General features: G+C 51.3%; 1 protein-coding gene across 4 annotated transcripts in view; it reads right to left on the bottom strand.

Annotated features, from left to right (window-relative positions):
- Window positions 1-24310, bottom strand: part of PAX8 (paired box 8) — a 59291-nt gene extending 34981 nt beyond the window's left edge. For all 4 annotated transcript variants that reach the window (XM_030311081.1, XM_032592678.1, XM_032592677.1 and 1 more), the window contains exon 1: window positions 24224-24310. In XM_030311081.1, the coding sequence (XP_030166941.1) occupies window positions 24224-24248 (25 nt within the window). In that variant the 5' untranslated portion in view covers window positions 24249-24310. The remainder of the gene's footprint in view (window positions 1-24223) is intronic.
- Window positions 24311-24627: the final 317 nt, after the last annotated feature.

The raw sequence follows: 24627 nt of genomic DNA, 5'->3' as shown, positions 1-24627 counted from the left end.
ACAGTCCAGGAAAAGAGAAATTTGCCCTCCTGTAGGAGCCATGGGATGAACACAGAGGCCTTCCTTTACATCAAGCCTTTGACGTCAGCTGAAATGTGTGGGCACTTGTCATGGCTCACTTACAGCCTATTTGGTCTGCAGGGGCTCCCTGTCACTCCCATGGGAGACTGTCACCAAGGCGGGCCTGCAGGCTTCAAGGTGAGAAGCCTTTTCCTTCTAACCCTGGCCTTGGAGGGCCTATGGAGAAAGATGCGGGGACACCTACACAGAGTGACCCTCACGGGGTTTACGGCTCTGGTGGGGAGACTTCAGTGCGCACCGAGGGAAGGAGCCACAAGAGAGAGCTCGGGCTAGGGATGACCGCTGTGTCGTGTCAACAGCTACCCCTCCTGGGACCTGGACACCCCAGAGTCAGAGGCACACTTGAGGAGAAGTTTCTGGCTCAGCGCTGCTGGGCAGTGACGCCCTTTTACGTCTAACAGGATCCAGTTGTTAAAAAAGAAACTGGTGGGGCGCCTGGGTGGCTCAGTCGGTTGAGCGTCCGACTTCAGCTCAGGTCACGATCTCGCGGTCCGTGAGTTCGAGCCCCGCGTCGGGCTCTGGGCTGATGGCTCAGAGCCTGGCGCCTGCTTCGGATTCTGTGTCTCCCTCTCTCTCTGCCCCTCCCCCGTTCATGCTCTGTCTCTCTCTGTCTCAAAAATAAATAAACGTTAAAAAAAAAAAAAAAAAAGAAAGAAAGAAACTGGTGTCCCAGGTCTCAGTGCCAAGAAGCTCAGCACTGTGCTCTGTGTTCAAGGCCAAGGACACGACCAAGCCAGTCCTGGAATCCTGTTTCCTCAGACCTCTCTGACATTAAGTAGCATTATCAGTCAGTGTCTAGTCAGAAGACCTGTCCTTAGGTATTTCCGCAGAGATGCTTCAATGTAGGAACTTGCTTATCTGGCTGCTGGAAGGCTGTAAACAGAGCACAAAGAAACACTGAGGTAACCCTGAGGTGGTAACTGCAGACAGGAGTCACTGCTCCTAGGGGAAAGAAAGGGAAGAGGCCTATTCTGGCCTGGTCATTATCTTGCTCTTGGAAGTTTCTGGAATGCCCTAAGGGACAGGCAATAATCCCAGCTCTGGCTTCCCCGCTCCTGGAGCCCCTGCTGAGATGGTTATTCATAGATTCTTGGGCTTGTCCATGTTGATTTATTCTCCTGGTCCATTGGGCTCTGTCCCTCTTGTGCCTCTGTGCACTTTAATGAAGCCCAAGAGGTCTCCAGGTTGGGAGGCCATGAGGACAAGCTCCAGCTCCCAGTTTCTCTCATCCCGTCATTCCGGTAAATTTGAGGGTCCCGCAGGCCCTTAGGAACAATAGGATAAGAAGTTTGGCTCCCTTAGAAGCTCTGCCTTAGATCAGCCCAGAGGTTGGGAGGGTTTAGCACTATTCTTTCCTCCTCAACAGGGAGAGAGGGCTGGGAGGGGCAGAGGGAGGGAGACAAAGGGTGGGGAAAGAGGTCTCCCCTGGATTAGTCTCCAGCTGGGAAAGAGACAAATTTGGTGTCTTGCCAGTGTTGGACTTAAAGAAGAGGAAAGAGGGGAAGGAGGAAGGAAGCAAGGGCTATTTTCAGGATTCAACCTCCTTCCCCCATTAGTCAATGCTTAGGAATAATACTAAGAGCCCATCTGCAGGAGGTACTTAACTCTAAGTGCATCTTTTCATTAGTTCCCATGACAACCCTTTGAGGTAGGTAGCACATTGTCCCCATTCTACAGATGAGGAGATGAGGAGCAGAGGCCCTGTGGAACTTGCCCAAGCCTGCATCATTACAAAGGGGCAGAACTGAGACTCGGGCATAGGGCCTCCAGGTGCCGCTCGGCCCATCCACCCCCGGCCCTGCCCCTGGCAGCACGGGGTGGTTCCAGAACAGTCAGCCCCTTCTCTAAGAGCCACAGTGTCTTCACATCACCTACCAAACAGGGGTACGTTCCAAAACCCACTTCAGGATCCTCCTCAGGTTTTCATTTCGTTAAGGCCCTAATCTTTCCTTTTTTATAATTTTCTTTAGTCATAAATTTGGTTCTTTTAAAAAAAATTTTTTTTAAGTTTATTTGTTTATTTTGAGAGAGACAGGGACAGCATGAGTGGGGGAGGTGAAGAGGGAGAGGAGAGAGAGAGAGAGAGGGAGAATCCCAAGCAGGTTCCACACTGCCAGTACGGAGCCCCACGCGGGTCTCGAACCCATGAAACCAATGAGATCGTGACCTGAGCCGAAACCAAGAGTTGGATGTTTAACCGACTGAGCCACCCAGGCGCCCCTAACCTAATTCAGTTCTATTTCCCCATACTCTTCATGTTAATCCTGCACTCTATTTCCATGCTTCGCCACTGCCTTTGTGCCCAGTCTTTCCTGCTCTGGGTTTGATCCTTCTGCCCTCTCTTTTGATTGCCTTCCTTTCCTTTATTTCCAGCCCTTGCTGACTGCCCCTGCGCCTCCCATTCTCGTTTCCTCCCAGCCCTTTCCCTGCCCCAGTCCCTTGGTCCCGTCAAAGATGACAGAGCCCTCCCACCACCTCTCCCCTGCCCATTCACCCTGAGTGTTCCCTTCTTTCTGCCTCTGCGCTCCTTTGGCCGACCCCCTCCCTGCATCATCTTTATTGCCTGCATGACTGCTCAGGTTCTTTATCCCATCTTCCCCTCAAAGGCATTCGCAGCTCTGCTGTTATTCTTGTATTAGCATTGAACCCATTAAAGCTAATTTGTTTGCCCTAATCTCCATTTATTTTTCCCTAGTTGATATTAGATTTCCCTTTCTATTGCTCCAGCATGATTTTCTCTTTGTCTTCCTAATGGTCTACCCCCCTCTCTCTTCCTCTATTAATCTGGTTGGCTTCACCGTGTGTTTCAAGGCCTTTCTCCGCCTCCCCCAGCCCTTAGATTAACCCTGTCACCTCCCTCCCAGGAAGGGCCCCAGTGCATGGATTTCCGGACGATGGAGCTGCTGTAAATGTCAATAGACCCTTAAGCTTCCTAAGAAAAGTCCCACTTGATGTGAGGCCCTGCCCTGTCCTGAAGGCAGTCAGGATGCCTGGAACTCAGGGGCTGGGGAGCTGGAGGCACGTGGGAAAACACGGGCTGTTCTGAAGGGTCGCCAACCCGAGGCTTCCCTGGCTAGGCTCCCCGCTGGGGCTGTCTCAGAGATTTCTGGAAGCCTCTGCAAGCTTTCTCAGATGCACACATTACATCGGTAAGCCACACAGTGGATGGGCCACTTTGTCCCTGTGATTAAGGTTGGGTACCATTTCTCCTCCTTCCTTGGTTCTCCAACTAGAGGCACGCTGCCTCCTTTCCCAGAAGAGGTGAAGCCTCCTCTCTGAGGATGTGAATTTGGGGTGGCTAATCTTCACCTTGCACTCACGTTCCCCCAGATAGAAGCCTTCCTGGACCAGCTGTCAGGGACAGCTGTCAGGGACCTCCACTATCCCCTACCTTCCCCCAGCCCCGACTGCCCCTGTCCATGGCCCCCTATCTGAATCTCATTAGGCCTCTCTCAGGGTCGATGCTTTGTCTGCATAGCTAGATGCCTAGCTCCTTGAAGGCAGGTGCAGTGTCCTATCTGGCCATATAAGCTTGCCTTGTAGGGGGACAGCCATGCTCCCACCTGTTTGCATGTTGGATTCACCTAGGGCATTTGCAAACTTTCTACTTCTGGTCAGTTCAACCAGACTCTCTTGCCATGGTGTCCCTAAATCTGTATTTTAAAAAGTTCCTCTGGTGATTGCCCAGAGTTTATATCCACTCATTAGATGCTCAATACATGCTTATTGAAAGCATTAATTAATTGATTGAACATAAAGTTCTGGTCAGAGGCTTCAGTGGACCTCCAGTGCTGGCTGGAGGTTGATTAGAGGTCATTCTTCTCGGCCCCTTCTCACTGAGTTTAGATGTCTCCAGACTCTCCGGAAGTGACACACCAGGGGCTACAGGAGAAAGGGCTCGGGCTTCTGCAACTCGGGGGGCGGGGGGCGGGGGAGGGAGACCTGAGAGGTGACAATGCCAGCACGCCCTGGACACGTACTTAGAAGCCCAGCAGCTACACAAATCACTGTGCCCCACCTTTCTATCACCCTCCCTGGGGTCAGAGGCCTGGGGATATTAATGTTGTTTTTTAAAATATGGGTCTATGTTAAAGCAATTTTCAGTTCGTTAGATTTCAATTCAATGAGTACCCCCTCTAAGTCTAATAATATTCCAGGCTGGATGTGTGTGGGGAGATGGTTTCTGCATAGAAGACACAGTTCTTGCCCTTGAGAAACTTACAAGTTAATAATCCCTGACACGTTATAGAACCTTAAAATTTTAAAATCCGTTCACATGCACATCTCCTTCAATTCTTTCGACAAGCCTGTGGAATATCTATGGTGGGGGGTGTGCACATGTGTGTGTGTGTGTGTGTGTGTGTGTGTGTATGAGGATGAATCATCAATAATTCACATCCTGAGGACATATGTTATGTAACGTTAGGCCAGGTTCTATAGCTCAAAGTTATAATGTTATAAATGTGGGTGTTGTAGACATTGACTTAAAAATCACCCAGAGGTGGGGAGGGGAGGAAGAGGCCAGGTAGCTTGAAGGACCCCTGGTGAACAAGGGAGGACTTGGTGGCAGAGGGAGAGGCAGAAGGAGGGGGGAAGGAAGCAGCGGCCGGCAGGTGGGGTAACTGCAGTGACTGAGAGGCCAGAGGTTCGAAGGACATCTTGAATAGAAGTCAAATCACATGAAGAAGAGAAGTGGGACATTTTGCCTCACCTAGAGGGTTGAACTAAATGACCTTGGAGATTCTCTCTAATGGGGATTCTATGCTTCTGAGGTCTTAATTAAGATAAGAGGTGGCTGACAAGCTCAGCAAGGAGGTGGCTGGAAAGGGTGAGCTTTGGTCTGAACTTGAGGCAGTTGGAAGGGTTGTGTGTGTGTGTGTGTGTGTGGTGTGTGTGTGTGTGTGCAGGTGCAGAGCCCTAAGGACTGGGGTGGGAAGGGGAAGAAGGGGAGCCTGGCAGTCCTGTGGAGCAAAACAGGTAGGAACAAATGAAGAGGAACCGCGTTTTTGAGTCCGACACACCGAGCAAAATGTGTGACAAAACCGCGTATCTGTGTTTTCCACACCTGACAGCAGCTGGACCCCCAGAACCTGGCCCCCCTGGCACCATAGCGAAGTGGATTACACACTCTAGAAGCCACACTCACGGCTACATAAGGAACCAGGAGGGGACAGGCAGAGGTAGACTCAGCCTGCAGGTTATGGTTTCAGGGGAGGGAACAGGGGTGCTGAGACCTGGGTTCCACCCACTCTGTGACCCTACCCGGCTGTGCCTCAGTTTCCTCATCTGGTCCGAAGGCAGCAAATGATCTTTATTGTCCTCCTGATCCAACAGCTGCCACTCCAGGAATGCCCTCAGGCCTGGGAGCAGAGGTCAGACACCCCCGGGAGGGTGTGCACAGAGAGCTCTGTGGTGGGACGTTGGGCAACTTTTCCACACAGGAAGCTACAGTGGGTGGCCCTGAGGCCACCTGTAGGAAGATGAGGGAAAGTGGCACGCAGTGGGCCCCCTGGGCTGCCACGTGACCTGCATGATGACAGAGAGAGACGCTCTGGCTGACTGACTATGGAAGTGGCCATGGGCAGTATCTTAATGCCAGAGTTGTGGGCCCTTCTAGAGCGTTCTTGGCCAGGAAGGGGAGGTGACCTGTCTAATGTCACAGACTCACTTCATGGCACAGTCAAGACTCAGGTTTTCTGACCCAAATCCCTGTTGGTTCCACCCTCCAGGAGGCCCTTTTGGACCTGGGCACCACCTTGGCTGGGGCCAGCTTGGCAGACAGAGGAGGAAGAAAAGTGTGGGGATTGGGCAGAATGTGTTCTGAATCTCAGCATACCCTGAAAAACATTTCTGCTCCTCTTACCAGCTTATTCATTTGTCATTTTTATTTGCTTATGTGGTGAACCCAGACTCAAGGGTCTTGTCTGCAGGTTCCGGGTTTATGAAGCAGAGTCCTCTCCTCTGTGGGAGCACTGGGGTGGACACCACAAGAAAAGTTCTAGAGAACCCATATTGGTTTCTCCTCCTCTTCTGTCAGTCCCAACAGATGCTTCTACAGCTGGTGTCATTTGGACCTAAAGCAGCCAAGGGTCCATTCAGGGCAGGGTGGAGGGCTGACCCAGATCACCAACCTGCAACACTCAGATTGTTATGTGTTGAACTGTGTCCCCTCAAAACTCATATGTTGAAGTCCTAACCCCCAGTACCTCAGAATGTGACCTTATTTGGAAATAAGGTCTTTGCAAATGATCAGCATGAGGTCATTAGGGTGGGTCCTAATCCAACACGACTGCGTCCTTAAGAAAAGGGAAATTTGGACACACAGTGATGACGCAGGGAGAATGCCATGCGAAGACTGAAGTTATGTTGCCACAAGCCAGAGAACACCAAAGATGGCCAGCAAGCCACGGGAAGCTGGGGGAGGGGCATGAAAAACAGACTCTCCCTCACAGCCCACAGAAGGAACCAATCCTGCCAGCATCTTGATCTCAGACTTCCAGCCTCCAGAGCCGTGAGACAACAACTTTCTGTTATTTCAGCCCCCCAGTTTGTGGTACTTTGTTACGGCAGCCCCAGCAAACGAATGCACAGATCAACAGGGTTCTAGCTCTGAACTGGATCCAGAAGGTTCAGGGAGGCGTCCTTGGGCTACTCTCCTGGGATACTGGGCTGCCTCTCCAAGTGACTTCACAGTATAAGGCAGGCTCAGTCAGGCAGAGGGCACTTGCTAACATCTGATCCTCTCTATGTGCCCCTCTCCTCTTGCCTTCGCTATGGTTCCTACAGAGCCACCACTGTGGTCTCCATTCCTGATCCTTCTATCCTGCGGCAAATTCTTCTTTAATGTCAACATCAGCATAACGAAGCCTCCGTGTAGGTGTCAATCACTCTTGCCCAGCCAGGCTGGGCACCCCACCCCCAACCCCCAATCAGGACCTCCAGGCTTCTCCCTCTTTCAAGAACCTTCCGGATTGACTTTAAGGGTTGGTTATGGACTCACCTAACATTTGCAGCGCCCTTTCAAAGAGTTGGCAAATAAGTGATTCTTAAATTTAATTAAATTTAATAAATATCAATCGGGCCTTGGTTTTTATCGGAGATGGGTTTTCATAACTCTGTGAGAGAGGTGGGGCTAGCGTGTGCGCTGGCTTGTGCACAGCCAGCTAAGGGCAGACTTGAGACTGTATGTCAGTCTGATCCACTCTTGCCCACAGCTAGATGGGAGATCTCGGTGAGGCAGGGCTGCTGTGCAGAAAGAAGGGCTGTCTCCCCAGCAGGCTGGCTTGACAGTCTCTACCTGTGAAAGACCTCTGGCTGGGCCTTGGTGGGCTGACTATGGATCTGTGGTTCTCAAAAGCTGATCCACAGCAGAATCACTGGGCACCTGTGATGGGTGCAGACGCCAGGGCCCTACATCTGTTAATAGAGCCCCGGGAGCCTCTGATGCTGGAGTGAAGACCACACTTGAGAAACACTTGTATAAAGCAGATTTTTGAAACGGTCATTTCATTTAGTGAATATTTACTAAGCACCTAGCATATATCTCCTATGTGCCAGAGGGGTTTGGGGCACTTAATTCATAGCCTAGAGAATCTTGTGAGCTTTGGTCCTTACAGATGGTCCTAAATCTGGCCATCCGCCCTGCCAAGCTGGGGCCCAACATCCACGAGGAAGGACCCCTGTTGGGCCGGTCTTGCCCAGGCCTGCCAATACTTGCTATTTCCAGGGGTCACTGCGGCCCAACCTCAACAGCCCCCATCGGGGGCCTGCGGCAATATCGTGTGAAAGGGCCAAGTGCGCTTCATGTTGGGAAAGCTTTATTCGCTAAGCTCAAATGTACGAGGTAGGTCAACTCCAAAACAAAAACATGCTGTTGGAGGATTATGTCAAAATTACCATCATCGGGGTGCCTGGGTGGCTCAGCTGGTTAAGCATCTGACTCTTGATTTCAGCTCAGGTCATGATCTCGTGGTTTGTGAGATAGAGTCATGTCAGGCTCTGTGATGACTTCTTGGAGCCTGCTTGGGATTCTCTCTCTCCCTCTGTCTCTGTCCCTCCCCCACTCATTCTCTCTCTCTCTCTCTCTCTCTCTCAAAATACATAAATAAGCTTAAAAAAAAAAACTACCATCATAGGCATTTTCAGAGCCCTCGTTTGATACAGGATTTTATGTCCAAGTGCTAGGGATGTAGAGAGAACAAAGAGTTCTTGCTCTTGCCTAGCTCGGAGGCGAGTGCAGTGGGGAGACAGACCAGAGGGTCACTAAAGCTGAGGGGAGCAGAAAGGGTCGGGTTAGGGAAGTGGAATGTGGGTGGGACCTTGTCTAAAGGGTAGGAGTAGGGATGATGTTCCAGGCAGCTGCCATCGCATGGGCAAATGCACAGAGGTGGGACTGCACACGATGTGTTTTGGAAACAAAGACTAGTTGGCTGGAACATGGGTTTGCATATGGAAGTTGTGGGAAACAGTGTCAGGGAAGTGGGATAGAATGTTCTCAAACTGTATACCAGCGGTTTGCCCACAAATGCCTGTTAATGATTGGATGAAAAGGAAGCACAAACAGGACTCTAAGATTATTTTGGAAAATCACCAGGCTAAGATACTCTGGAACAGGGATGGGAGAGGAGAGAAATCAGAACATTTTGGTAATGCGAATCATCTAGCTATCACAGATTATTGCCAAGCTGTTCCCCTTAATAAAAATACCACAAAGCCCAAAGAGGATAAAATAGGTACGTGGCTCCAGCAAGAGAGCTAAAGGGACTGTGAAAATCAACAAGGGAAGTGTGAAGTCAAGCCAGGAGAGGATGCAAGTTTTCATGCACGGTGAGTAAAACACTCCCAAACATGTACATGGAGTGCACTTGGCCCAGGCTTCCTGACCCTGACAGCAGGGTTGTATCAATAACACCTTAGCCTGGCCTCTCTGGTCAAAGCCCCCTATAAATCCCAGCTGACATTCTGTTGCTGTATCCTTTGCCCAGAGCTGACTCTGGTCCCTGCCGGCTGCACACACACCTAAGACTCCACATCTCTGCTCCTGCTGGTCCCTCCCAGAGTCCTCTGATGGAATCCTGCCCCTGCCTCGGCGTAGGCACCCACCCCTGCCCCGATCATTGCCCCGTATATCCTCCTCTCCCACGGGCTCAGCATTTTGTGTCTATCTGGACTGAGGTTTTTCCTTTCTCTCCTGGCTTGTGGCTGAAAGTCCAATTTGTTTCCATTCTCTCTAGAATGTCAGCAAGAAGGCGGAGGCCAGGTGTCTTGAGTTCTGCAACCCCAAAGGCCAGAACCTACTGCATGTTCACTCGTTAAACTTAAAGATAGAGTACAAATGTCCTTTGAGACAATTTGGAGTTAGAGCTCAAGGTTTATGTGGCCAGGGGATGAATGATTGGGTGAGAGGGCGAGGGTGTGTCACAGGACCCCGGAGTAGCTAAGCGTGGGCTACGGGGGGGGGGGGGGGGAGGGTGTGTGGTCAGAGACCTGTGCAGGGCACTGCCAGGCAAGTGCAGGCATGCGGGGCGTCAGAGGCAGAGAGTAGAGGGACCCTGGATGCTTCTTTAGGAGCTAGAGTATACCCTCAGGTGATCCAGGCCCAGGGGCCAGACTGGGCACCCACTTAGGAGAGAAATAGGCCAGGAGGAGAGGGGACAGTCTCAGGGCATTAGAGGTTGGGAAGAGAAACATCTCTAGAGAGTGGTGGGCCATGTGGTTTGTGAATCTGAGAAAGAGGAAAAAGTAGATGATGATTTCTATGGCTGGTGTCATGGGCTAAATGTTGTGTCCCTCCCCCCCCCCCACTCAAATTCATACGTTGAAGCCCTAATCCCCAGTGTGGTGGTATTTGGAGGTGGGGCCTTCGGGAGGTAATTAGGGTTAGATGAGGTCATGCAGGTGGACCCTTATTTTTTTTTTTAATTTTTCAATGTTTATTTTTGATAGAGAGAGACAGAACATCAGCGGGGGAGGGACAGAGAGAGAGGGAGACACAGAATCTGAAGCAGGCTCCAGGCCCTGAGCTGTCAGCATGGAGCCTGACGTGGGACTCAAGCTCTGAATGGCGAGATCATGACTTCAGTCGCCCAACCAACGGAGCCACCCAGGCACCCCACGGGCGGACCCTTATGATGGGATCAGTGCTTATAATTAGAGCTTATAATAACGCTTATTCTTACCAGAAAAGACACCAGATCCTTCTCTCTCCAAGCACAGGAACCAAGTAAAGGCCATGTGAGGATACAGTGTGACGTCCCAGTCTACAAGCCAGAAAGAGCATCCTCACCAGACTCCACCATGTTGGTATTCTGATCTCATACTCTCAGCCTCCAGAACTGTGAGAAATAAATATCTGTTGTTTCAGCACCCAGTGCATGGCACTGTATTGTAACAGCCTGAGCTGACGAAGACAAGTGGCTGGGATGGAAGGTGTAGGGGTGATGGGAGCTTCTGAAAAAATCTCAAGGAGAGGTGTCACAGCCCTAGGGATGCTCCAGGGCAGCAGAGAGCGAGACAGAGGGGCAACTTGAAAAAGCTGTGTGGGCATGTGTCCTTACTCTGGCGCAAAGCCACTGGGTCCCTTAAATGACCGGCACATGTGTGCCAAATATCATATTCCTGGAGAGCAGGGGGCTTGTTGAGAAAGTAAAAGGGAGAGGTGGGGGCCCAGGGACATGGCTTCTTCCTTCCTTCCTTCCTTCCTTCCTTCCTTTTAATGTTTTTTTTTTTTTTTTTTGAGACACTGTGAGGGGGGGAGGGGCAGACAGGGGGACAGAGGATGCACTGACAGTGAGAAGGATGCAGGGCTCGAACTCATGAACCACGAGATCATGACCCAAGCCAAAGTCAGACACTCAACCGACTGAGCCACCCAGATGCTCCCACAGGGCTCCTCCCTTGATGGTGGCAGTGCAAATCCTCTGTGATGGAAATGCCTTCCCACACAGGAATGTGCATCTTTCGATTTCACGGAATTGGGGTGCTGCACCCACCACGCGGACATCAGGCAACTCCAGCCTCACATCAACACTAGCTGTTCTGATACTTGTCAGGAGACAGGGCACCTGGAAGGTCACACACACGTCCACCGAGAGCGTGACCACACGGCAAGCTCCACGTAGCAAAAAGTATAGTGTGCTGCGAACTCAATCCCAGATCCTAAGGAACGTACGACGTTGTGCCACTAAACGGAAAAAAAATTACACCTTGAACTCGAAGGTGGTTTGTCCACCAATGCACTTTCTCCTGCCACCCTTGCTCAGTTGCATTATATCAGTGAGCGCGTCTGCCTGCTCTGCAGGGAAACATTGTTTGAGAATCACTGATTTATGAAGGTTATACAAATATTTGTGGATCAAATGTACAAAGCATTCATGATGACGCCATATTGTTTGTGATAATCAGCTCACGCAGGTGCTGCAGCAGGCATTGTGCATCCGTGAGATTGAGGTGCACACTCACGTGGTCCCTGCACATTTTAGTGAACAGGGGCATGTGTGTTCATAGGGCTGCAGGGCCAGGACCGAGTGGCTCAGGGCACCGAGCTGCCAGGGAGTTCTGATAGGGGCAGAAGATTCTACAGGATATTCTCATGGTCTGAGCAGAGGTCGGAGCCCTCCAGTGACAGTGCTCAGCCACCAGGGGACCAAGAGGCCAGATCTCTAGAATAATCAAGTCCTGCTGCTGTTGCCCACCTGCTCAGTAACTCTGTCCTCATCTGGGAAGAGCCACTATGAATCCCAGGGACAGAGCACTGCTAGTGGCTCTGACATTGACCCAACGAGTGGCCCATGCGAATGACTGTCTTTTGGTCTCATTTGAAAATAAGGTCTCTGCGGGGTCCCCATGACCACCTATGTCCCATCACTTAAGTGGGGGCCCAGGCAGGAGGGCGTGGCTGGACAGTGGAGTTCCTCTGCTCAGATCTCAAACCATAGGTTACAAGAACGGGGAGGTCACAGGTCCATGACCTCATGTCTAAATTGTCCAGAGCTGACCCACCACACAGAGCAGATTCTCTGGATATCTTGGACCTCACTTTCCCTACAATGTCTATTATCGGTGCTTCTCAGCAATTGTGGACTCAGTCGGGACTCAGCAATGGCGCCTGTATTTCCTTGGGGTGTCTGAGAGCAAGGGCTTCCTATGTGTACGTGTGTGAGCATATGTCGCCCACATGTGTACGGGTGTATGTGGGTGTGTGAATCATATATAGGGGACTAGGGCAGGACAGCCAGGCACCCAGGGGATAAAAATTTTTTTTTAATTTTTTTTTAACTTTTTATTTATTATTGAGAGACAGAGAGAGACACAGCATGAGCATTGGAGAGGCAGAGAGAGGGGAGACACAGAATCCGAAGCAGGCTCCAGGCTCCAAGCTGTCAGCACAGAACCCGACTCGGGGTTCAAACTCACAAACCCACAAACCGGAGATGATGACCTGAGCCTAAGTGGGACGCTCAACCAGGAGATAAAATTTAAGGAGGCATTCACTCTCAGGGCCAGCCTTTCCCTTTCGTGCACCTGAGAGTGAGCGCTTCCTTAAATTTTGCCCTCTGGATGCCTTTGTGCCTCACCCCTAGTGGCAACTCTGGTGGGGTGTATGTGTGTGCATACGTGTCTGTGTGTGTGAGTGTCTCTGGCTTCAGCGGTCCCTGCCAGCAGGCGTGGGAGCCCCTCTTCCCAGTCCCCTGGGTCAGTGCTCACTTAAAACAGGCCATAGCCAGTACTTCCTGGACCTGAGTCAGCCCTCACTCCTCCCCGGCACACTCTGAAGGCAGCCGGGTGTCACAGAGAGAGCGCTGGAGCCTCTGCTGTGTCACTAAGCAACTGGGGTCTGGGGCAAGGCACGGCCCTATGAGTCTCCATTTCCTCGTCCGTAAAATGTGGCCACAGGGCCTCGCCGGAGAACCCCTTCTCTGGGGTCTAGGTAGATTATTTGACGTAACAAAATCCTATGACGTTCCTGTGATATGGGAGGCCTACCCACTCACAGGTGTTCAGGTAGGTCAAATCTAGAAGGCATGAGTCACAGAGAGAAATATTTCTTTACAAAGCAGACTGTAAAACATACCATAAAAGTAAAGGTCTAGGGGGCCCTGGGAAAGGGGTGGAGAGGAGGGAAGGCTTTAGGGGCGGGTGGCGTTGGAGCTGGGCTGGTGGAGGATGGCTGGGATGTGGGGAACCCCCGACTAAGCGCTTCGCCAGCCCGAGGTCAGCCAGTCCCCACAGCAGCCTGCTGAGACAGGAACCTTGAGTCTACTTTTCTGCAGGTGTAAGAGGTTGAAAGGGGGACTCAAAATCCCCAAGGCCAGTTCCTTTGGGGCTCCCTTCTGCCTTCCAGCAAGGAGAGACATGGGCTCCCTGGCCTCAAGATGGGCGCCGTCTACGTGGAGCAGATTGGCGAACTCACACAAAACTGTCTGCAAACAATAGAAGGCTGTGCGCAATTGTGTGCGTGCTGCGGTACAGACAGTGACTTCCAGGGAGGTGGGGACAGAGAGCAGAGTGGGCAGGGGCACGATGCGCTCCTGGCCTCAGACCTCTCGGGGAGATGGAGACCTTCCAACCAACAGGATCCAGCCAGCCAGGAATGCAACTGTGAGAAAGCAATCAGGACAGCACCCGTGTCACTACCATCAGGACTCTCGAGAGCAGGTCTCACCTGCCAGAGGGTGAGCCCTGAGGTCTGGGCGGGCTTGTCACAGTTAGGGACACCTGTCCGGACAGCTCTGTGGCCAGCAGGAGAGGGGACGCTTGGGGGGCACAGGGATCTCCCTGGTGTGGGGCACTGTCATAAGGTCACAGAATACAGGGACACTGTCCCTACTTGTCCTGTCACACTGTCACACCTTGTCACACTGTCAACTAGATGGGAGGCCTAGAAGGGAAATCCTTTGAAGTCTGCACATCTCTGAAGGTGCGGGGGATACGCGTCAGAAGTGTCTGGCAAGCATTTTGATTTAGCAGAAGTGGGCACATCTCCATGGCATTTGCACCTGCAGAAGGGCAACGTTTTGCCATGAGCCAGCCAGTCACCCCACTCCAGAGTCCTAGGGCAGACCCCCACGGAGCTGGTTGAGCCGCCACAGGCTCACGTGCTGCCTCTCTGGAACATGTGCTCCGGGGACCAACTAGACTCAAGAAGGCCAGATGAGGTTTATCTGTTGTCGGCAGTGACGTGGACAGGGAATCACAAGACTCCAGCTGCCCACTGGAGTGAGAATCACCCCTGTATTTACCTTCACTACTGAGGCAGTGAATGCCACCATTGCTGGCCTGGTGCCCTGCACGTGGCAGGTGGCCCTCCACCAGGGCTTGTTAAATTGAATTAAAAGGCCGACCCTTGGGTTCCCGTTGGCTCCTAGCTTGACTCTAGTACCTTTCCTGCCCTGACGTTCTCCCTCCCATCCTCATCTCCGCGCCCCCCCCCTTGTTTCCACCTCAAAGTCACAGCCAGATGCCCAAGGACCTGTCAAGAGGTTGCCCCATTCTTGCCACCTCCATTTTGACAGCGCTCTGACACGATCTCAGTGTCAGAGGAGACGACCAAACAGAGCTGGCGTCAGTGATTTTGGTGCTCAGCTAATTTCAAATGTCAACCAGGGTCGGGCGCCTGGGTGGCTCAGTAGGTTGTTCATCCGACTTCGGTTCAGGTCATGATCTCACAGTCCACGAGTTCGAGCCCCGCCTCAGTTCGAGCCCAGGGTCGGGCTCTGTGCTGACAGCTTGGAGCCTGGAGCCTGCTTCGGATTCTGTCTCTCCTTCTCTCTCTGCCCCTCCCCCACTTGTGCTCTGTCTCTCTCTGTGTGTCTCTCAAAAACACATAAGCGTTAAAAAATCTTTTTTTAAAAAAAAGCTGTTTCTAAGTTCCTTGCTTACAAACATGCTTGTCTCATCATCCTAAAATTAAAAATCAATCAATCAATCAATGTCAATCAGGGTTTGCTGTTGTGACAAAGCTGGATGATTATTATACAAAGCAGGAAAATGTAAGATGGGGGTGGGGTGGAGGGAGGGAGAGAGAAAGAGAGATTAGTGAATTCTAATTTTTTGAAGATAAATGTATGGCTTTGTGTCCGTCAAGAACAAGTACAAAGACATGTCCTCCCGTGGTCCTCTCTTACTACACACACAGGATAGCTGCACACCACTTCGGCTCATCTTCCCTCTAAGACTCTAAATTCTACGAAAACTCTAGAACTTTCTGGATTCGGACATAAAGTCCACGGATAGCCCATTCTAGCGTTTCTGCCATGACTGGGTTTTCTGGTAAAATGAATTAAGGAATCGTTTTCCAGAGTGAGTGGCGGTCCCCGTTGATAATGGCCACGGGGGCCTGAGTCAGTGCTTCCCATGTGTCTTTTCATTTAATCCAACACTCCTGGGTCGTAGGCCTCTTATTTTGCCCACGTGGAATTCGTGAAAGATCTGTCCTAAATTTTAACAGGAACAAAGTTTAAAGGTTGGGTATCAAGTTACTCACGGAGAGTTTCACAGGAAATACTAACACAATGTCATGTTTGGGCACCTGCCCTGGAGAATTTTTGGAGACTCTCCCCACTGTATGAAGCAGGAAAAAAAAAATTGGGGGTGTCTGGGTGGCTCAGTGGGTTGAGCGTCTGACTTCAACTCGGGTCATGATCTCGCGGTCTGTGAGTTCGAGCCCTGCATCGGGCTCTGTGCTGACAGCTCAGAGCCTGGAGCCTGCTTCGGATTCTGTGTTTCCCTCTCTCTCTCTGCCCCTCCCCCGCTCATGCTCTGTCTCTCTCTCTGTCAAAAATAAATAAACATTAAAAAAAATTTTTTTAATTAAAAAAAGGGGCGCCTGGGTGGCTCAGTTGGTTAAGGGTCCAACTTTGGCTCAGGTCATCATCTTGCGGTCCGTGAGTTCGAGCCCCACGTTGGGCTCCGTGCTGACAGTTCAGAGCCTGGAGCCTGTTTCAGATTCTGTGTCTCCCTCTTTCTCTGACCCTCCCCCGTTCATGCTCTGTCTCCCTTTGTCTCAAAAATAAATAAACGTTAAAAAAAATTAAAAAAAAATTCTTCAGTAGTTGCTATGTGCCAGGTGGGGATACTGGTTTTACTTTCAGAACTTTCTAGAAGCCCCACATCTTTTTATTTTATACACACGAGGAAACTCAAGCCCAGAGAGACAACTGACTTGCCTAAGATCACACAGGAAGAAAATAGCAAGGTGAGGACTGGCAAAGCCTCCAAGGCATAGCCCCTTCTGCTGCCTGTAGAGACGGGGAGGCTGCCACAGGGCCCTGGCTTCACAGTGATTTCAAACTCCCTCGCCCTCTTGACACCTCCTGGCCCTGGAGTTTATTCTAAGAATAATAGTTCTGCTGTCCTCCTGGGGCAGCTGAGGGATCAAAAAAGCAACACACACAGAGGGCCCTGGGTGTGCAAACATGCAGTTCACATGATGACAGCAGATTAAGCTATTTCTTAGATGTGTCACCCAACCAGCTCCCGACCTCTCCGCTGTGCTGGTCTGACAGCGACAATATGTCCCAGTGGACTAATTAGCACTAACTACTCAGGTCACTCCAAGGCCACTTAGGAGAACAAGTGCAAGAGAAAAACTGATGGGCATCATGGCTGAAGACGGGAGGAGAAAGAAAAGAGTTAAAAGAAAGGAGAGAAAACAATGCTTTTTTTTCTTTCTCAATCTCTCTGCTTAAACTACAGATGGGTTTTTTATCCGAGAAAGGCAACCAGCTCAGGGGCTGGGCAGCTGTTCTCACAGCGAAGAGTGAAAACGTTGAAATTAAACCCGGTACCGGCTAATGTTACAAGTTGAACCACGGAGGTGGCTCTGAAGGAGCAGACGATATGGTTTTGAACCCCTGAGTGAGAGGGACCCAGCAGAGGGAATGAACCTAAACTTGGGAAAATGAGACGGGGCACCTCAAGTGCTCAGCACTGGCTGCCTGTGGATGGGGCACCAGCGGTGTCCCCTGACTCTAAAACTCCCATCACACCCACTAACTCATTAGTCTCTACAGTGGACCCACGTCGGGAGGCCAAGTGTGGTTTGGGATGCCAAGGGACTAAGTTCCTTGTTGGCCTATGATTTATTGAGATGCCGAGTACAGCCGTCCCCTTTTTTGGTGCAGGTGGAAATGTGGGAGCCTTGGGGGCATGCGTTAAAAGAAAGCCCCCTCTTTCTGCCTTTCCTAGTGGCTGATCATTTCCTTCCTCCTCACAGCGACCTCCAGGAGGGACATCCAGTTCGACGCCACTTCTCCCATTGTGCAGATGGGAAGATCGAGAACTGCACTGAAAAAGGATCTATCCTAACTGAGCTGGAGAATTAGGGACTCTGATGAGGAGAACAAGCTGGTAGACTGAAGGCCCTGCCTGTCACCATCACCGTTGCTATTGCATAGGCCCTGTATTTTCTCACCAGGGGACCTGGCCGAAGATCCAGGCGGAGCTGCGGGCACGAACCATCCAATGCCACAGGGAGTTTGGATGAGCTGGACTTTGGGAAAGGGGTGCGGGGGAGAAGGGGGGCATGGAGTCAGATCAGCCTCTCTCAGGTCCCTTGTCTTCTGAAAAATGTCAATAACAATAACTACCTGGCAGAGTCCTGGGAATTAAACTGGAGGATGACGTGCCCTCTCCAGTGGAACACATACCAATGACAGCCCTCGAAGATACTAACACAGCTCTCATTTACTGAGGGCTCACTAAGTGCCAGGGTGTGCTGAGCTCTTTGCGTATTACTTCTCTTTCTTTGAATATGAGAGTGGCACTTGCAGAGCTGAAGCAGCTATGGGCTGGTTGGCTGTGCTGAGGCTTAGCAAGACAGGGCATCTTCTGCGGCATTCAGGACTAGGGGTGGATCCTGGGAATGAACACAGAAACAGGACCCACATGCAACTGGGGGCAACTCTGCTGAGCTTCTGGCCCCTTGATCTTGGATATGCCTTAGTAAGGAGATGCTGATTTCTGCCCAGGCCCATTCCTGGGGAAGGAGCCCCGGTCAAGGTAAAGCCCAGACTCAGTGACATGAATTGTGGGTTTAATAGAAAGATTCCTGTGAAGATTTTTCTGGCCCGTGGCCCATGTAAGAGACATTTGCTCATCGTGTCCCCACCTGGCCAAGGGTGAGATCGAGAAGGGCTTTCAAAAAACCGAAAGAGGCTTGTCAGCCCTAACTCTGGACTTGAGGAAATAGTTAAGACCCTCAAAGATCCACTTAAGAAAGTGCCATGACCACAGATAAATAAGGAAGAGTGGATGCCTTTGCCTACCCAACCCTGACCCAGAGGTTCCATCCGAATCACTGAGATGGACTGAAAGAACTGGGATTGGCCTGGGATAGTGGAGCTTCTGGGAACCAGGAGACCCCTGGATTGTTGCTCTCTATTTCTTCCCCCAAAGAGAAATATCTAGCACCCCTGCAGAAAGCAGTCACCACACAGATTTCCTAGGCAGAATATCTTCTAGCCCCTTCTCAAAAGAACCCCAGGCTGAAGTATTCTCATCTGAACCCAGAAAGAATCACTCCCCCAAAGAACTCTGAGTATGGGGGTGCATTCTCCCCGCTTTTACAGGGTGTTTTACATCCCCAGGTTCTATCTCTGAAGGGAGTGGGGGCTGGTGGGGGCCAGTGACTCAGCTGTTCCCCGAGTTTCAACTAAAACAAAAGCAAACTGCGGTCTTGAATAGGGGTGCATTCTCTTGTCCTCTCCTTTTACAATCATCTTTTTTTTCTTAAATGAAATCGTTTCTTTTATCTTTTGGCTCCTTGTGTACTCAGAACCACAGAGCTCAAAGCTTTCTCAGCGCAACTGAGAACTCGGCACCTCTTGGACTGATAAATAGAGCAGCTTTAAAATGCTTAGAACTGAAGACAGACCAACTGTGGCGAGAGAAAGTAAACACATCCGTGCACCAGTCAACCCTAGCAAGCTCCTCGCTGAGATTACAAACTGCAGTTCCTGCCTGAGCTGGCGAGGATGCTGGAGCAGGCTGGGGAGGGTGGGGGGCACAGCCACAAAGCAGCCTCCTCTGCCTGCCTGGGTTAGTCCTGCCCCAGGGGAGATGGGTCACCTGGGAGTCTGCTCAGGACCAGGTTTGGATGTGTCTAAGCATAACAGCCCCTGCCAATGTGTTTTCCCATTGGTTTCACACTTGGAAATGTCCCAAGAGAAGAGGGGACCAGCTTCATTCTTCTGATTTAAAGGGGCTCATCTCCCTCACCCCACACTCTTTGTGTGCAGGTGAAATTCACCAGTGATAGAATTGGGATTTTTCACAAAAGAGAATGTGATCACTACGTAATTTGATAGGAATAGTTGAGGAACTTTTCCTATGAAAAAGAAATACTTTAAATATCTACCCCCCCGAAACACGCACACAAATTGTTTTTATGAGAACCAATTAATAAATGCAAATTCATTCAGGCATATCTCTACTAAATTACTGTTTCATTTAATTGCAGGGGAATTTTCCATTACTAAACTCTCCCTTGCTGATTTTTTTTTGCATTATTTATATATTTTTTCAGTTTCACTAATAGTGAGATTGGTATGTGATATTATCTAATGTTTGTACGTCTTAAATTTCTTTTTTCATTTAAAATGTTTCCTCATTCTTGCAGCTCCACGTAATCTGGGAGAAACATCGTTAAAAGCAGACAAGATTTATACATGAATGATTGAAAAAGGCACTGGCTGAAATTAACCTGACAGGAGCGCATCTTGTCTGATTGAGTTTCTTTCATTTCAGCTGTGCGTGAGTGTGGGCAAGTGTGTGTCTCCAGTTTGGGTTTGTGTGGAAACGTTTTCCTATGTCAGTGAGTCACAAGTCTATTTATGGAGAGCTTGTGGGTATACAGCTAGGAGTGAAGATCACAGGGACTTTAATAATAAAAATAAACAACACTCAAATCTCTTTATAAGCCCCCCCCCCCGCCCCCCTGCCACCGTGCCCTAGCACAGTGCGTATTTTCTGCCTTCCTTTTTATGGACATCACATCAAGACTTTTGTATCTAGACACCCAAGAGCCAGACCAGCTGGCTCCTGAAAATCCTGCTTCTTTTTATGCATAGAAAAGTGGGGAGTTTCCAGTGGTGTTTAGGGGTAACTTAGGGAATATGGTAGAGATCCCTGTTCAAAAGGATGTGTTTTGAAGTAGAATCTCCATTTTCTTATATTGAATGACCAAGGTCCTGTGCACCTGGCTATCTTCACTCCTGAAATAACTTCTTTCATTTTTATTCTCCCCAGCCACCTTCTCCCTCTCTCTCTCCTCCCCCTCCCCCCTTGCCTCCTTTCAGTGCCTTTTTCTCTTGATTCTTTCCTTTCTTTCCCTTCTTTCTCTTTCAGAGTAAGTATTCTGGATGATGTGAATGATTAAACTGTTTACTCCGAGGTTCAAGTATGAAAAGGCATGTCACCGAAGCAAAGTTTCACCTTCATACCCAACTCTATCAATAATTACAAAACAGGGATGACGATTAGTAAATCTTTCTTACAATTATCTCTTACGAAAATGATGCCATGTAATCTGAGCATACTGAGTTCTACTGATCTTACCGTTCACAAAAATTAATTACAAAGCACAGTAACCTCCAAAATGAAGTCAGCATATACAAGGATTGTGAGGATACCCATGGGAAAATATATACCCATTAAACATGTGCCCTGTTAAAATCCAAGGCTTGAAGCCATAAATAGAAAGTTTTGACATATTATTATATTGGTAGATGCTCTCCTTGGAATAAAAATTGTGCAATCATTAATATTTCGTGAGACTGACTTTTTTGTTGTGGTTTCTTTCACTTCCTTTGTCCTCTTCAGCAAAATCAGGCACAGTCTTTTGGGTATCGACTGATAAAATTAATTAACTTTTCTTCCACCCCAAAAAGGTCCCAAATAAATGCTTCCAATAGACATCAAAAAATGTCAATTAGAAATAATTACTTCTTATCAATCAGCAGAGCAATTAAAGTGACAAAAGCTTGAAAAGATACTTATCTTAAAACTAATTCACAAGGTAGCTAAATTATCTCCTAATTAACTTGCATTGAGGAGGGCGGGAGGATGGAACATCTCGAAACAAAGATGAATTGAGGAACCCCAATACCTCTTTATGTTCCTAGAGACTGTTTTCCATCCGGAGACCTTGTTTTCAACCCAGGCAAGAAACCTGGGAAGAAAACAGATCCTTCCCAAATGCATTTGGTCCCCTTTCCTCCTTTCGAAAACCTAGAGGAACAGGGCTTTGCATCTCAGATCTAGGAAGTCAGAGGCACGTTCCTCCTGGATCTTAAGTCTCATTTTACCACTTGAATAACCTATTTTCAGCAGCTGGGGTAGAGGGTTGCTGCAAATTAATTGCACATAACTTTTAATCAAACTTGCTTGCTTTTACTGAACTCTTTTCCTCGCCGATATAGTATTATTTTCATTTTAATATTTATGTGGCACTTATCTTAAAACAGTTTTAAAAAACGGTTTTGCTTTACAGGATCTTTGTTCCCTGATGCTACAAAATTCCCAGTAGATTTTACAAAACGTTCAGCCCATTGCTGTCCAGCGCGCATCAGAATAACTCCCTATGCGCTCTCCACATCCTTTCAGAATAAAGCTGTAGAAAAAAAATTAAGACCTCTCTCCACAGCAAGATCAGCCAAGAGTGAGGAGAGCGAGCCGAGGGTGAGCTGCAGCGGCCAGGTGGGCAGAGGCTGCGCAGAAAACTTTCCTGGGGCGTCTCCGGTTTTTGGAAACGGTGCGCTGGGCCTCGCTCCCGCGAAAAGCCCCGTGGCCGCCTGCACCTCGGGATTCTGTTCTACGGAAAAACTTAAATGGAAGCTTTCCAGGCAAAGCCGAACTCAGAAAGGAAGTGTCCCGGGCAAAGAGGGAAGCTGCTAAAGCCTGAGAGAAATGGGCTTATAAAAACAGGAGGCGTCAGCTTATGAATTTATCTTTAAATATAAGCAACAGTGTTAAGTGAACTGATTTAGAGAGACACAGGTCTCTGGCTCAGGTTTTCCAGAGAGGATTTAGAAAAGAAACGGGATAGCCTCGAAACGTTTGAGCTATGTTTTAGGCAGTTTTCTTCTGTTCAATTAGCATTAAATTAAACTAAAGGAGAAAGGCTCATTTTCCTTCCTTGCAGCTTTATCTTTTTATTTGTTTGGGGGAAGGTTTAGAAGAAGTCCCTCTGCCTTCCTCAAACGGAAAAATACCTCTGCCCTGGCCCTGCCAGGGAGTGGATGGCTCTCTCCCCAAACCCAAGGACAATTTGCATCTGAGCTAGTGGAGAAGGGGCCTCTCTCATCTTCTGGGCCTGTTGCTGATTAAAAACAAAGTAAAAATAAATGGTGTCCTTTTATTTCTTTCCTTCTTTTAGCCCCATTTATTCTAATGAGTGCTTCTAGAATGAAAATAAGTAGCGAGAACAAAATCAAGCCAACATAAGGGACCGTGACATCGTCTTATTTCTAGCAGCGACAGAGGGAAAGGGGTCTGGCGCAGCAAGGTAAATTCGAGGTCCAAGAGCACCCACTCCTACCGGAGCCTGAAAGGTCAGGGGAAGGTCGGGCTGCGGGCGGGGGGAGATGGAATCGGGAACCGAGGGGAAGGGGCCGGGACCAGGCTGGTACAGGTTGGGGCACTAGGCGCTGAGCGCTCGGCCTCGGAGACTGTCCTGATCCCGAGGCAGGGGCGACGTCCGGTATTGTACCCCGGTTTGGCTAATGACTGAGGGGCTAAAGCCTGGTTCCAGCCTCAGAAAGTGGTCAAGAAGCGCGCGGCGCCCGGGCGCGGCTGGGCAAGGGGTGCCAGGCAGCTCCGCTCGGTTCCCTGGCTTGCTGACCCCGCCGCTCCCGAAAAGGGCCGCGAGGTCTCGGCTCGGTGCCCCGAAAGCGGCCCCGCGCTCGCAGAGGGCGGCCGGGATGGCTGTGGCCCCGCTCTCCCAAGGGGACCAGGGTGGGGAGGCAGGGTACCGCCGACTCCGTCTCCCAACCCGGAGCAAACCAGGACGAGCAACCTTCCGGCGCCCTGCGGGGTTCCCCGCACCCCGTGACGTGCATCCTCGGCCCCGGACCCGAGGCTGCGCGGCGAAGCTCGCGCTCTCGGCTAAATAGAGATCTCAGCCGCGCGCCGCGCCCGATCCGACCCTGCTTATTATAACAAATGTCCCGTTTGCCGAGCGGGACTTCATATTCGCCGAGAATTCATCTGAAATATTGATTTCCTCTCACTTCGCCGGCCCAAATCGATAGCGCTGCGCCCTGGCCCCATAAATCGCCTTCCCCGCGGCCGGCCCGGCTCCATCCATCACCGCGGGCCGGGCCGCGCCTCTGCCCGCCGTCCACACTTGCTGCGCGCCGGGGCGGCGGTGCCCACCGCGCCCGCCCGCCTGCCCCGACCCCGGGCCTCCGTCTCCGTACACACCTCTCCCCCTCCCCCGCACCCTCCAACCCGGGGCCTGGGTCAGGAGGCAGAGGAGAGCAGGCGCCGCGGCCGAGGACCCCGAGCGCTTTGGAAGGCCCTGGGCCGGGACGCCGCCGGGGAGGGGGTTCGGCCCCGCGGGCAGCCCAGTGCTCGCAGGCCGGACGCCCAGCGCGCGGCTCCCCGCCTGCCCCAGGGTCGGCCAGGAGGAGTCCGAGAGCAGCCGAGGGCACTCAGAGGCCCCCAGGCCCCTGACCGCGGGCTCCTTTCCCGCTGGCTTGAGGGGTGCGCGGGGCTCACGGTCCCGCCGGGGCAGCCACCGGCAAGAGCTGCGCACACCCGGAACAAGGGCTTAGAGGTCGGGGGCGGCGCGGGGCCTGAGAGCGCACAGGGTGTCCATTCTAATGGGCCGTGCAAGACGGGGGTGGGGCGCGAGGGACAGACACCCCTCTGACCCGCACGGAGAGCTCCTCACCGCTCCGTGTGGTCCGCAGAAACCAAGGCCTGGGGAGGGCGGCTCGCCGGGCCGAGGGGGACCTCGGGGCCTGAGAACGGCGCGATGGCCGCAGCGGAGAGCTAGGCCGGCGGCGCCCCCAGCTGCGTCCCCACGCAGGTGGGTCCCACGAGCCCGGAGCGTAAGCTCCCCAGCCCCACCGGCCCGAGCGCACGCACGGACGCACGGCGACGCGGGGGCTCCGGGGTCCCGGCAACGCCGCGTCCTTACCGGATCTGATGGAGTTGTGAGGCATCGCCGGGGAGTCGCTCGCAGCCCGCCGAGGGCTCAGGGCTTCCTCACGCCGGTCCCCGCCGCGCCCGCCGCCACGCAGCTGCCCTGTACAGACCCAGGGGAAGGGGCGTAAGATTCGCTGTGCCCTGCTTATGCCTCCTCCCCAGGCCCTGTCCCTTAGGCTCTCATCATGTGGCAGGAGTCGGAGGATTTTTAGGCGAAGGGTGGCCCACCTCAGCCCGGCTACCTAACACACGTTTGCCCGGAGGATCAGGGATTGGGTGTCCGCTGGGGAAGCCCCAAACTCCAGCCTGGGTGCCCTCCTCCTCTGTGGCCTCGGCCTTATCCAGTTTAACTTAGGAGAGGAAAGGCTGCCAGCCTTCCTGGGACCCTCTCCCTTC

Source organism: Lynx canadensis, chromosome A3, assembly GCF_007474595.2.
Source record: "Lynx canadensis isolate LIC74 chromosome A3, mLynCan4.pri.v2, whole genome shotgun sequence".
NCBI classification, from domain to species: Eukaryota; Metazoa; Chordata; class Mammalia; order Carnivora; family Felidae; genus Lynx; species Lynx canadensis.
This window is presented reverse-complemented; position numbering and strand designations above follow the sequence as displayed.